This window comes from Sinohyriopsis cumingii, chromosome 10 (genome assembly GCF_028554795.1).
Source record: "Sinohyriopsis cumingii isolate HCF-2022 chromosome 10, ASM2855479v2, whole genome shotgun sequence".
NCBI classification, from domain to species: Eukaryota; Metazoa; Mollusca; class Bivalvia; order Unionida; family Unionidae; genus Sinohyriopsis; species Sinohyriopsis cumingii.
Genome location: NC_142970.1, coordinates 112,942,159 through 112,956,182, shown reverse-complemented (window position 1 = coordinate 112,956,182; position 14,024 = coordinate 112,942,159). Strand labels below are relative to the sequence as shown.

The window sequence follows — 14,024 nt, the reverse complement described above, 5'->3', positions numbered from 1 at the left end:
ACTGATTTTCCATGGAATGGCTAGACTCCCATAACGATCGGATGGAAAATATACAGCTGGTGTTTTCTCTCAACAGTCATGGTTTCGTTAAAAGAAACGTCATAAACTTATTTTTCTACAATACTGTCAACCCACACCTCATACGCATGAAGCCTTTACACAGTCATACAATAGACGTCACTGCATCATATAACTACATATATGTTTAAAGAATAATGTCTGCAAGGTGAGTAACATCAGGCCCACTTGGACCTCTTTATACAAACGGTTACAGAGCTGCCATCCAGCCTAACTGGTGTTATTTTGACTAGAGAGACCTTTATATGATTTCTCGGAAATTGCCCAAACGATTTGACCCAATTGTAAGAAACTCTTTGGTAAATGGTGATTCACTTTTACACACAGGATGCGGACCTGACACTAGATATGACTTTACATACTAAAAGAGAGAAACTTTTAAAAATATTTAAGTCATAATCAAGGATCAAAGTTTGAATAAACTGAGCGGTAATGTTACTAATACAGCTATCTGGACCAATTATTCTTGCACTTAACTATTTGTGCACGTATGAGCCAGGTAAGGTAATCGCAGGCCTACTTGAGCTTCTTATTCGTGCATCAATCTAACAGCTTGAATATTGAACTTTGTACGAAGTGTCAATCAGGACAAGAGTAAATCAAAGAAAACAACATAAAATTATTGGGACACAATTACAAGTCCTATTCATTTTGTAGTAAAATCCAGACATTTTTTAGAGTAATACAAATATTTCCATTGGAATTGTTGATGCTGTAATTTGAAAATAATATTAAGGACAATTACCCTTAAAATACATCATGACATTATACGCTATAATAAAGACAAAAATAAAAATACCATCTCCCAAAACTATTGACACTAAGTGGTATAATAAGATATTGTCATAATCCCTTGCCCAGATTAGGTAGGTAGGAAGCAACTGCCCAGTATGAAGATGCTAGAAATGTGGATACAATTTAATATTAAATTGGTCAGCCAATCATTTCAAAGCTACTCTCTCTCTCTCTCTCTCTCTCTCTCTCTCTCTCAGAACGTTTATCTGAAATTAAAAAAAACTCGATACCCTAGGCATCATATAAGTTTTGAGTTATATTATTTGCAGTTGCATGTTGTTGGTTTCAAGGTGTAGACATTATGAACAAGTCAATATTTTTAAGTATATTATACACCAGGAATACATAAACACTGCATATATTAGTATACTGACAAACAAACTGATACGTGGGTGGATAAAAAGGCATGTATAATTAAGCATCTTATAAATCTGTTACTGCATATTATATTGATTAATCATGTTGAAAATATCGTCTAACAAAACCATATATATATATATATATATATATATATATATATATATATATATATATATATATATATATATATGTGTGTGTGTGTGTGTGTGTGTGTGTGTATGTATGTACATTGATGAAAGAGAATGTATACTTACTCGTCTTTAAATATATTCGTACATATTATATTCATTACTATGTCAAAACTATAGTCTAACAAAACCCTAACTCCCAAGCACCACCTGATATGATTCATTCCTACCCAGTACCATCTGACACGCTTACTCACTCCTATACGTTCTACAAGCACAAAGCATTCTTAGACTTCCATTCGTAAAAACATAACATCTGGCTTATAACGTAATCAAATTGAATTAGAACGTGTTCAAAACAGTCTGTCAAACTGGAATTGAACTAACACGCTAGAAAAACCGTAACAGTATAAACTGTAGCTTATTACCAGCTTTTTAGTCGTTCTTAAAAATAAGCCTTTGCTAAACTCAAATAGTACATTTTATCTATGATTTCACGGCGACTTAATTTACTTGAAATGATTTAATTCTTGTTCAACACAGTAGAAACATTTAATTTCTATAATATCAACAATACTTGTGAGATTCTAATTTACTTTAAACTGTTGCATTTTCCTTCAGTTAGATCTTGTTCAGACGTATGTCAGTGTTTTTCATTGTCTTTCCACAACTGATACTTTGTAAGGTTTGGGACTGTAGGCTAGTCCAAACACTCCGTCCATTGTGTAAGTTTCACCATCTGGTCTTATGAAGTTACAACGCTGAATGAGAGTTGTGAAGAATATAAACAATTCAGTGCGAGCTAGGTATTCTCCCAAGCAGCGTCGGCGTCCTAATCCAAATGGAAGGAAGGAATTCGCCTTCTTCTTATCCAGCTTTCCGTCCTCATTGAAGAATCTTTCCGGTCGAAATGAGTTCGGGTTCTTCCATGTATCATCATCATAAGCAAGTGAATGCAAGTTTATAAAGACCACTGTATCTTTCTTAATGTTGTAACCGTTCAAGATGGTATCCATTGTTGTGTAATGCGGTAAAGCAAAGGGTGCAATGCTAGAAAGTCGCATGATCTCTAATATGGTGGCTTCCGTGAGAGGCATTTTACTTCGGTCACTCAAATCCACATTACGTCCGCTCCCGATTATAGCGTCAACTTCAGCCTGAACACGTTTCTGAACATCAGGGTTTGATGCTATGAATAAAATCGCCCACTGCAGAGTTCTAGAAGTCGTGCTGAAACCTGCTCCAACGAGATCTTGAAGTGTCGTCAGGAGGCGATTTCTAGAAATTTGTCCTTCCTTACTTTTACCGTTCCTATCTGTTAGGTCCTCTGCAAGGAAAGCATCGGTTATGTCCCGCAGATGACCGCTAACAAAGTTCTGCTTATGCTCCTGGATTTTAATGTCTCGAAATGTTTTACTCTTAGTGATTAGTTGCCTGAATTTATGTGCTTTCCAAGGCATAATATGGCGTAACCAAGGCATGACGTCCACGGGATTTCCCGCACCAGTGAACTTGGTGAATTCATCAGCTGACTTTAGAAATGTCTGAAATAAATCGTCCTTTCTTACACCTTGACCTCTTCCGTAACACAACTGATATATCACGCTGCCGACTGATTTGAAGATTTCACTGGCAGGGAAAAATGGTCGACCGTTATGTTCTAACAACGCATCTATCATACACATTGCTTCTTTAGTTACTAAATCCTGTACCGAATGATTCCGTGTATTTGTAAATGTCCGAAGTGCTTTCGCTGCCAATTTTCTATGCACGAACCAGGACGAATCGAACTCTCCGAACCCAAGACTACTCTCATTAGAATTGAATCTTTTAAAACTTTCATGGTATAAAAGTTAGGTCTGCCAGAATATGCGTCGTCTGTCCATTCCAACGCGTCTCTCACAGCATTTTGACCGTTAATTACTACTGTATCCCAGCTTCCCATCCGAATCTTGAAAACATCCCCGTAAATCTTTCTCCAACGTGTAAACGTTACCTGTGGTTTGTCTCCTAAAAGCGGTAAATGTCCTATGACTGGAAATCCCCAAGGTCCCGATGGGGTGTTTCTTTTAGAAATGGTGCCAAAATACATGAGCACCATTAGGCTTGTGAAAAATGTTAATATTATAACAAGATATTCCGAGAACTGTAAAGAATAAAGAGCTAAGAAAGTATTCATTATTCTTATTTCAAGCGCACCCTGACACATATATATCTGTATATATGTAGAAACCTGATGTATTTGTGTTAAGAAACCAGTTGTACTGTGTTGAAAGCAACCTGTGTCCTATATTGTGACTTTGGCTATTTTAGGCTGCCTTTAACATGTACCTTTGGCCGATTACCTTTACGTAAGAGCTATTTATTGTCTGCTCATTTAAACGTGACATACACTGTCATTCACATTTTATAATATAAACGTTTTATTCGTCGGCAGCACTACCAATGGCCGCGATGAGTTAAGTCATTATAGGTCACTGTTAGCAGTTGCTTTTGTGGGTTGAATGACAATTATCAACACATGATATGTATCAAATCGCCGCCAGTATAAATAAGGGGGGGGGGATAACCAGGGAAACCCCGTTTATAAACACCGACCCACGTGAAACTACTGGCAAGCTTTCTCACATGCCTAAACTGGCTGAGTTCGAGACTCGAACCCAGGAGGACTGAGGTTAGATGGCAGTGATAGGTAAAGTCGAGCACTCTGCCACACGGGGCAGAAACTAATAGGATTAGTACAATATATCTTAGTTTAATGTTCCTTATGAAACCATCTAATTTATGAATTAGTGTAAGTTTGGCATATTTCCTACCGACATACAAAATGTTCACTACGAGGTAATCCAGGTGTTATTCAAGGCGTTGTCCCATCGGATAATTCAAAATTTTGTACAACTTTTAAGCTAGATTACGTAAATTAGCAATATTACATAACTCCTTTAAAGAACGAATTTCCGTCCGTTCTGTGTTACATAGAATGACGAAATCATAATCACGGTAATATGTCCGATCTATACCGAATTAAAATCCCTCCATTGTGGGCATTGACTACAATAAAATATCTTTTTTTTTGCCCGAAATTTGCTATCATAGATGACTTAATTCTGAAATACAGTTTCACCGCTTCAAGAAAAGGATTGGTGGCAGCTCAAAATATTGTTACATTAAGCTATAAAATATTGAAAAGTGTAAAATAAACAAATGAAGTTATTTTTACTATCTATAGCAAAATACGTTATCAATAATATTATTATAATTTTCACCTCTTTTGGAATTGCACTTTATTGACTTGTAGGTTTGTACATAAATGTAATTCCAAACCATACTCAGAGTGTTACATAACCACTTTGCTTTAGTAAAATTGTAATAAATAAAAGGTCAACAAGGTTTAATAAAGCGTAATTATTTATGCTTAATGCGATATATATATATGTATGTATGTATATATATATATATATATATATATATATATATATATATATATATATATATATACAAATTAAGAATGTATATACGAGCTTTGATTTTACAAAAAATAATTAATGTGGTGACATTGTGTACCCTGCATTTTTTGTTACCTGAATTTACATGTTCTCTAATGCATAATATGGCATGACGAAAATATGACGTCCACATGGATCCTCACACCAATGGTGGGGCGTTTCTTTTAGAAATGGAGCGAAAATGCTTCAGCACTAAAATGCTTATAAACAATGCCAATATAATAAAATTGTATTCCGAGATATGTAAAGAAAAGAGCGTATAGACAGTTTCCATTCTTCTAAATTCAGACGGTCACTGACACATAAATATCTGTATATATGTAGAAATCCATTGTAGTTGCGTTACGAAACCCACCCATTCCATTGTCATGCTAACTCCAACAACTTATTGGCTCAACATTTATAACTTAAAAGATGAACTAGTTGATCTTCCTCTATTTTACAATATAGCCTAAGTAAATTTCTATATTATCTTTATCCAATCTATATAATTGCTATATAGCCCATGAAATTGTTATATAGTCCATGTAATTCATATATAGTCCATGTAATTTCTTTACAGTCTTTGTAGACGCTAAATAGTGTATATAATTGCTCAATAGTTTACATAACTGTTATTTAGCTTTTAAAATTGTTTGCATATTTCTTTGGCAGTGTTTTATCGAAGTAAAACGTTGCGTAGTTTATGTAGTGCTGAATACTATTTTACTGCAATTAATGCACGACACCAGGTTTCAATACATCTCCATCAGCAGGTCCGAATTTCGTGCAGTTCCGGCAATGCGAGTCAGTCTTGCATATGACGGCATTCTCTTACATCGCAAAGAACTGGCTTAATTCCAGTTGAAACCAGGAAAGATCAGCTGAAGGCCACCTGAAAGCCCCTGTTCGGACTTTCAAGAGATACCTTGATAGAACAGAGCCTTTGAATTGAGGAAGATCACTACTTTTTTTATCTCTCAAAAACGGACATGAGGATCAAATCATAACATACTATCTCGTCATGGATTATGTGAGGTATTCGCTCAGCATGTAGATAAAATAACTCTAACTCAAACTAACTTCTTGCGTGTTATGGCTCACAAGATTAGAGCATTTACAACAAGTCTAGCATTTAACCGGATCTGTTCGCTAACCCACATCATTCAGGCTGTGGGATGGATATCGGAGTCCACTTTCTCTGGCTATAATATCCTAGATCTGTCATCCCAAATGGCCCAATTCGATCTCGCAGGACCTATATACGCCGCTCAACAGGTCGCCATTCCAGGACCATTGATAACTTCTTAAGACTCGGATTCCCGACTTCCGCTGACGTTGCAACGGTGGGGGAGGGTTTTTCACGCTTTGAGTCCGCGTCCCAACAGATGGATTTCCCTCCAGTCAGATTACCTAAAAGTTGCATCCTATACCTTAGGAGATAGCAGATAGTATATCCAGGATTATTTGATGTACTCCCTACACCTCTTACTTATTCAATACTTTTATGATTGGGTAACGAATTTAAAAAGAAGAAACAATTTTTTTCCTAGTGACACATTTGTCTTCGAGAATATTTACACAATCATAATGAACAATCACCCTACCGGTCTCCCCACAGTTACATCCACCGAGAGCATATTAGTGAAGTCATATGACATCAGCATTAGTAGAGCATGTTTACCTTCCAGGATTTTTTTCCAAAATTGATTTTGTTCCATCATGATATGTTTTCCGTACATCCATGAGGTGCATTTGATTGTCACCACCATTTCCAAAAGTACTTCAAGCCCAACAGTAATTGCAAATATACGCATTTGGTATAATGCATATAATGCAAGGTAGATAATTAGGCACACAAAATACGGTTGAAAGAAACAAAATATCTAACATCTTTATTATCTTTTATGTTTAATGTGCACATAATGACCCTGAGTTCTTTCGACTTGTTTTGTATAACCAGTTGTTATACCGCTTTATTATGGTGCTAGCACCCGATAGGCACTGAATATAATGTAAGCACCTAAGGTGTTAAAGTTTTATTACAGTATGATGCATCAGTTGTGACAGTGGACCATTTCATGAAGCCATTATTTTTTTCAAGTATTGAACAATTTTTGATTTTCTCTTTAACAGTTAATGTTTCTAGATGAAGAAAGTGTATCAGGTAAGTTAGGTCCAGAAGTTTTTTTCAAGATTTATTTTCTATTTTTAATTTTTAAATAACACATATAATTATTTTGATTGGTCTCAATAGCGTTTAGTGAGAAGTGTAATTCGGTAGTATCACCATAAGTGTGTTCCTTTAACACCTGTATTAAACGTAACATGCCTGATTAACGAATACACAAATTGTCAAATGTGTGTCCATATTTATTGTAAAATAAATGAACGGCTTTAAATTACAATGATTTGGTTTAGTTGAAATTTCGTACGTTCATATGCTCTGTTTTAAGATGTTAGGAATGTAAAATTGCATAGGACAAAATTACTAGTAAACAGGTTGCTAAGTTTTGTTATGCTTCCCATTGGACAGGTGGGTCATGTGTGTTCTTAGATCTGTTAGAACATGTGTATCTGTGAAGTTCTATGTGACTCACTGTTATGCGTTGGGGTGGGGTGCTCCCAATATTTATTTGAATTACTGTGGAATTCCCACCCTGGCTCGTTTTTGTAGGAAGTGAAATTAGTGATAGAGAGAGGTAAAGCTCCGAGCCCCCAGTCAGCAATATCGACAATTAAATTATTAAGAACACAAAGGTGAAATCCAAAAGAATAACAATTTAATACAAATTAAATGATATTAATTTCTCAACCAATCTACTTCCTCTCGACCATGTGACAACCTATTTCATCACGTGATTTTAGTGTGAGATGGCTTTCCCCTGTACTTGATTTCTACTCATCTGAGTTTACTACGCCAATTGCTTTCCTCCTTCCGGCGTTCTCCGATTCTTCCTGTCCTCCTCCCCTTTTGTCTTCCTTTCTCCTCCTCCTTTTCTTTTTCTCTTTCTCCTTCAACGAGGCTTGTTCCCCGCCTACTTCTATTCTCTATTTCTCCTTCCGACGTTCTCCGCCTACTTCTATCCTGTCTCTCTGAAACTCGGGACTTGACTACTCTGTCCCCAAAAGCTTCCTTTACGAAGCTTTCTGTCCTTAGAATGTACTAAGAGTTTTCCCGCCAAATCACGAGTGGCTCCCTCGGAGTGAGTATATTCTGCTTTACCAGAACGACGGCTTACAAATCATTAATTCGTTATCAGTTCAAATGACTGTTAAGTTCTGATTCGAATTGATGGCCCCACCCTTCCTCAGTTCTGATTGGACATCAATTCTACCCCCAGTCGGTCCATCTTAACAGACGTGCCTCAGGCCATCTGTCAAAGCGGAGAGATTTACAATAGCGTTGAAGGTCCTTTGTTCTCCGAACAAAGCTTCTAACATCTATATGCTAGTGTTAACACCTATCGGGGGTTCTTGTACAAACAAAATCGCCGTAACAGTGCAAGGTCAACATACTCCTTGCGCTAACCCATTCCTTTGTTCCTAACTTACGTACTCGCGGGCAGGCAAACGTGACAGTATTGTTTTACAATGTAGGAGGTTTGCAATGTGTCTGGTAGGAGTAGTGACAATATGCATTTTTTAACCTTTCAACACTATATAATTAACTCGGACAGGGCAGTGTTCACGTTAATATCCCTTGTGCTTTTGTTAAATAAGGTATACAGACTTATTTTATGTTGCATTTAGCTATCATTTTAGAGGGAAAACATTGGTTCAGATTAGCCAATGAAAGTAGATAATCCTCATTAGACTATTTGTGAATTATTCAAAGGACCTATGCACAGTGCAAATTTGGCAATGTCTGGACTGTAGGTGGACCAAGTATATTGGTGGATCTGACATATATAATAAAATGATACTTCGAGTTTGGCATGAATAACTTTGCTTGAGTTCAAACGTATAAGATGAAGAGTGGACATGTTTCAACAAAGAATTATTGGGGGGATTATCAATAGAAGATGGTTTAGTAGTGTATAGATGTTTTATCAGATTTGGTTGTTTAAAATATATAGGGCAAATTTGTTAAACTATGAGATACCCATTGGGACAATAATGGATTTACAAGAGAAAATATCCAGATCTACAATCGTTTGATTTCATTGCAAATATTTAGCAAAAGACGTCAAATGTAGTCAAAAATGTTTGAGTGTCGTTGAAATATACATATAACGTATGGGCAAATTTGTTAAAATTTGGGTGTAGTTCAGAAACGGAACTCTCTTATCTCGTCTGAAAATGGCACAACTTTTCAACTTCTAGACTCGATTCCATCAAAAATTGAAATGAATCTTCTTATTCAATTTTACTCTTAGTGAATATATAAAGAACACAGTATACTAAGCCCTGGTAATTTCTTTCATAATATAAGTATATTAAATGATAATGATAATGCATAAAATTATATTGGCCAAGGTTTCCGTCAAAAATATAAACTTTTCCTGACGTGATGTAAAAACGTTGATATGCAGTCAATATAGAGCAAATACTAACTTAAAGCGGATTCACTCTAACAAACTCGTTGTTTTATTTTTTCTAAATTGAAACTGATATATTACTATATATTTCACGATATTGCTTGGTAACATACAAAATATTTATATTGTAGCTTCGGTTCCAAAAAGTTAAAGTAAAGTTAAAGATTGTTTTTAGTCATTGCAGTCTTAGAATATTTTACTGGAAACAAAAGGAGTTTATTTCCTGAATGTATATATATGGCAGGAATGTTTGACGGCTGCTTGATAAATAGTTTGTCCAGGGTGCCCCCTCTACCAATATTGGGATTTCCATGGCAACATTATCGAACAATTATTTTCAACTTCTTCAGAATGGTTGAGCCAGTTTCAATCCAGCTTAGAAGAAATGTCTGCTAGGATGTGTTCTATAAATTTTCTGTTAATAGTGTATGCTGCCCTATCTATAGTATGCATTCCATAGCAATCAACAACATTTCCGTGATCTCCAGAAAGAATAGGTCAGTATTGATCACACTTGGTAGGACTGTTTCCTATGCATCATCGGCCAAAGTTGTGTCATATCTGATTTTCTATGCAATGGCTAGATTCCCATAACGATCGTGTGGAAAATATACAGCTGGTGTTTTCTGTCAACAGTTATGGATTTGTTAAAATGAACGTTGTACATTTATTTCTCTACAATACTGCCAAGCCACATCTGACTACGCATGAACCCCTTACACAGTCATACAATAGACGTCACTGCATCGTATTTATGTCACCTCTGTCTGCGGCGGTTCGAGTCTAAGATTCAGCCAATGTGGGTATATGAGAAAGCTTGCCAGTAGCTTCTCGAGGGTCGGTGGTTCTTTCCGGGGTTTTCCCGGGTTCTTCCTCCACCATTAATACTGACCGCCATGTATAGCCTATCGTGTGCTGAAAAATGGCGTTAAACCCCACAACAACAACAATCGTATTTATGTTTTAAGACTAATGTCTGCCAGGTGAGTGACATCAGCCCACTTGGACCTCTTTATACAAACGGATACAAAGCTGTCATCCAGTCTAACTGGTTTTATTTTGACTAGAGAGACTGTTATATGATTTCTCACAAAATGCCTAAACAATTTGACCCAATTCGATGAATCTCTTGGCTAAATTGTGATTCACTTTTACTCACAGGATGCGGACCTGACATTAGATGATTTTACATACTAAAAGAGAGAAACTTTCAAAGAAATTTAAGTCATAATCAAGGATCAAAGTTTGAATAAACTGAATGGTCATGAGACTAATACACCTAACTGCATCAATTATTCTTGCTCTTAACTATTTGTGCACGTGTGAGCCAGGTAAGGTAACCGCAGGCCTACTTGGGATTCTTATTCGTGCATCAATCTAACAGCTTGAATATTGAACTTTGTACGAATTGTCAGTCAGGACAAGAGTAAATCAAGGAAAACAACATAAAAATATTGGGACACAATTACAAGTCCTATTCATTTTGTAGTAAAATCCAGACATTTTTTAGAGTAATGCAAATATTTCCATTGGAATTGTTGCTGCTGTAATTTGAAAATAATATTCAGGACAGTTACCCTTAAAATAAATCATGACATTATACGCTATAATAAAGACGAAAATATAAATACCATCTCCCAAAACTAATGACAGTAAGTGATATAATAAGATATTGTCATAATCCTCTGCCCAGATTACGTAAGTAGGAAGCAACTGCCCAGTCTGAAAATGTCAGAAATGTGGATACAATTTAATATTAAATTGGTCAAACCAATCATTTGAAAGCTACTCTCTCTCTCTCTCTCTCTCTCTCTCTCTCTCTCTCTCTCTTAGAACGTTTAACTGAAGAAGAAAAAAAACTTGATACCCTATTCATCACACAAGTTTTGAGTTATATTATTTGCAATTGCATGTTGTTGCTTTGAAGCAGTAAACATTATGAACAAGTTAATAGTTTTAAGTATATTATACACCAGGAATATATAAACATTGCATATATTAGTATACTGACAAACAATCTGATACGTGGGTGGATAAAACGGCATGTATACTTATGCGTCTTATAAATCTGTTACTACATAGTAGATTCATTTATCATGTTGAAAATATCGTCTAACAAAACCCTAAATATATATATACAATTCAGCTACTACTCTCCTTATATCTTTTAGATATAATTATACTAAAAACAAGCAAACTGATAGGTAAATTGATAAAAGAGAATGTATACTTACTCGTCTTTAAATATATTTGTACATATTAGATTCATTATTATGTCGAAACTATATCCTAACAAAACCCTAACTCCCAAACACCACCTGCTATGTTTCATTTCTGCCCAGTACCATCTGACACGCTTCCTCACTCGTATATGTTCCACAAGAAGAAAGCATTCTTAGACTTACATTGGTAAAAATATTCTTTAGTTAACATATGGCTAATAACGTAATCAGATTGAATTAGAACGTGTTCAAAACAGAGTCTGACAACTGGAATTAAAATAACACGTTAGAAAAACCGTAACTGTACAAAATGTAGCTTATTACCAGCTTTCTACTCGTTCCTAAAAATAAGCCTTTGCTGAACTGAAATAATACTTTTTGTCTAAGATTTCACCACGACATAAGTAACTTTCGTTTAAATGATTTAATTCTTGTTCAACACAGTAGAAATATTTAATTTCAACAATATTTGTGAGAATCTAATTTATTTTAAACTGTTGCATTTTTTTTATCAGTTAGAGCTTGTCCAGACGTATGTCAGATCTTTTCATGATCTTTCCACAACTGATACTTTGTAAGGTTTGGGATTGTAGGTTAGTCCAAACACTCCGTCCATTGTGTAAGTTTCACCATCTGGTCTTATGAAGTTACAACGCTGAATGAGAGTTGTGAAGAATATAAACAATTCAGTGCGAGCTAGGTATTCTCCCAAGCAGCGTCGGCGTCCTAATCCAAATGGAAGGAAGGAATTAGCCTTCTTCTTGTCCAGCTTTCCGTCCTCACTGAAGAATCTTTCCGGTCGAAATGCGTTCGGGTCCTTCCATGTATCATCATCATAAGCAAGTGAATGCAAGTTTATAAAGACCACTGTATCTTTCTTAATGTTGTAACCGTTCAAGATGGTATCCATTGTTGTGTAATGCGGTAAAGCAAAGGGTACAATGCTAGAAAGTCGCATGATCTCTAATATGGTGGCTTCCGTGAGAGGCATTTTACTTCGGTCGCTCAACTCAACGTTACGCCCGCTCCCGACGACAGCATCAACTACAGCCTGAACACGTTTCTGAACATCAGGGTTTGATGCCATGAATAAAATCGCCCATTGCAGAGTTGTAGAAATCGTGCTGATACCAGCTCCAACGAGATCATCAAGTGTCGTCAGGAGGCGATTTCTAGAAATTTGTCCTTCCTTACTTTGTCCGTCCTTATCTGTTAGGTCCTCTGCAAGGAAAGCATCGGTTATGTCCCGCAGATGATCGCTAACAAAGTTCTGCTTGTGCTTCTGGATTTTAATGTCGCGAAATTGTATGCTCTTCCTGACTAGTTCCCTGAATTTATATGTTTTCAATGGCATAATATAGCGTAACCAAGGCATGACGTCCACGGGATTTCCCGCACCAGTGAACTTAGTGAATTCATCAGCTGACTTTAGAAATGTCTGAAATAAATCGTCCTTTCTTACATCGTGACATCGTCCGTAACACAACTGATATATCACGCTGCCGACTGATTTGAAGATTTCACTGTCAGGGAAAAATGGTCGACCATTGTGTTCCAACAACGCATCTATCATATACATTGCTTCTTCAGTCACTAAATCCTGTACCGAATGATTCCGTGTATTCGAAAATGTCCGAAGTGCTTTCGATGCCAATTTCCTATGCACGAACCACGTTGAATCGAACTCTCCGAACGCAAGAGTATTCTCATTAGAATTGACATCTTTTAAAACTTTCATGGTATAAAAGTTAGGTCTGCCAGAATATGCATCATCTATCCTTTCCAGCGCGTCTCTCACAGCATTTTGACCGTTAATTACTACTGTATCCCAGCTTCCCATCCGAATCTTGAAAACATCCCCGTAGATCTCTCTCCACTGTGTAAAAGTTAACTGTGGTTTGTCTCCTAAAAGCGGTAAATGTCCTATGATTGGAAATCCCCAAGGTCCCGGTGGGGAGTTTCTTTTAGAAATGGTACCAAAATGCTTGAGCACCAAGAGGCTTGTGAAAAATGTTAATAATATAACAAGATATTCCGAGATATGTAAAGAAAAATGTGCTAAGTAAGATTCCATTCTTCTTACTTCAGGCGCTCCCTGTATATATGTTTAAACGCCTTGTACTTGTTGTACGAAACATGTTTGACAGCGTTGCAGCTAACGTGCGTCCTATGTTGTGACTCTGGTGTGACTTGGACGGCCTTTAATATGTACCTATCGACCTATTACTTTTATGGAGGAGCTGTTTGCCGTCTGCTGATATACACGTGATTTTTTTCAGTCATTCACATCTTATAATATAAACGTTTTAACCTTCGCAGCTATCCCACTGACCTCGCCCAGTCAGGTCATTTTAGTTCACTCATAGGAGTAGAATGCGACATCAACCAAGCAGACAAATAATCCACTTCACATAC

At 36.4% G+C, this 14,024-nt stretch overlaps 1 protein-coding gene and 1 pseudogene across 1 annotated transcript; both read right to left on the bottom strand.

The window, feature by feature from the left end:
- LOC149791040 (cytochrome P450 1A5-like) lies at positions 1 to 3,519 on the bottom strand. Its single transcript, XM_089971451.1, has one exon. It carries the CDS (start codon positions 3,044 to 3,046, stop codon positions 2,015 to 2,017), a length of 1,032 nt encoding a protein of 343 aa, XP_089827577.1. The 5' UTR covers positions 3,047 to 3,519; the 3' UTR covers positions 1 to 2,014.
- Positions 3,520 to 12,094: 8,575 nt separating this feature from the next.
- Positions 12,095 to 13,787, bottom strand: LOC149791039 (cytochrome P450 1A2 pseudogene; annotated as a pseudogene).
- Between the last annotated feature and the right edge of the window lie 237 nt (positions 13,788 to 14,024).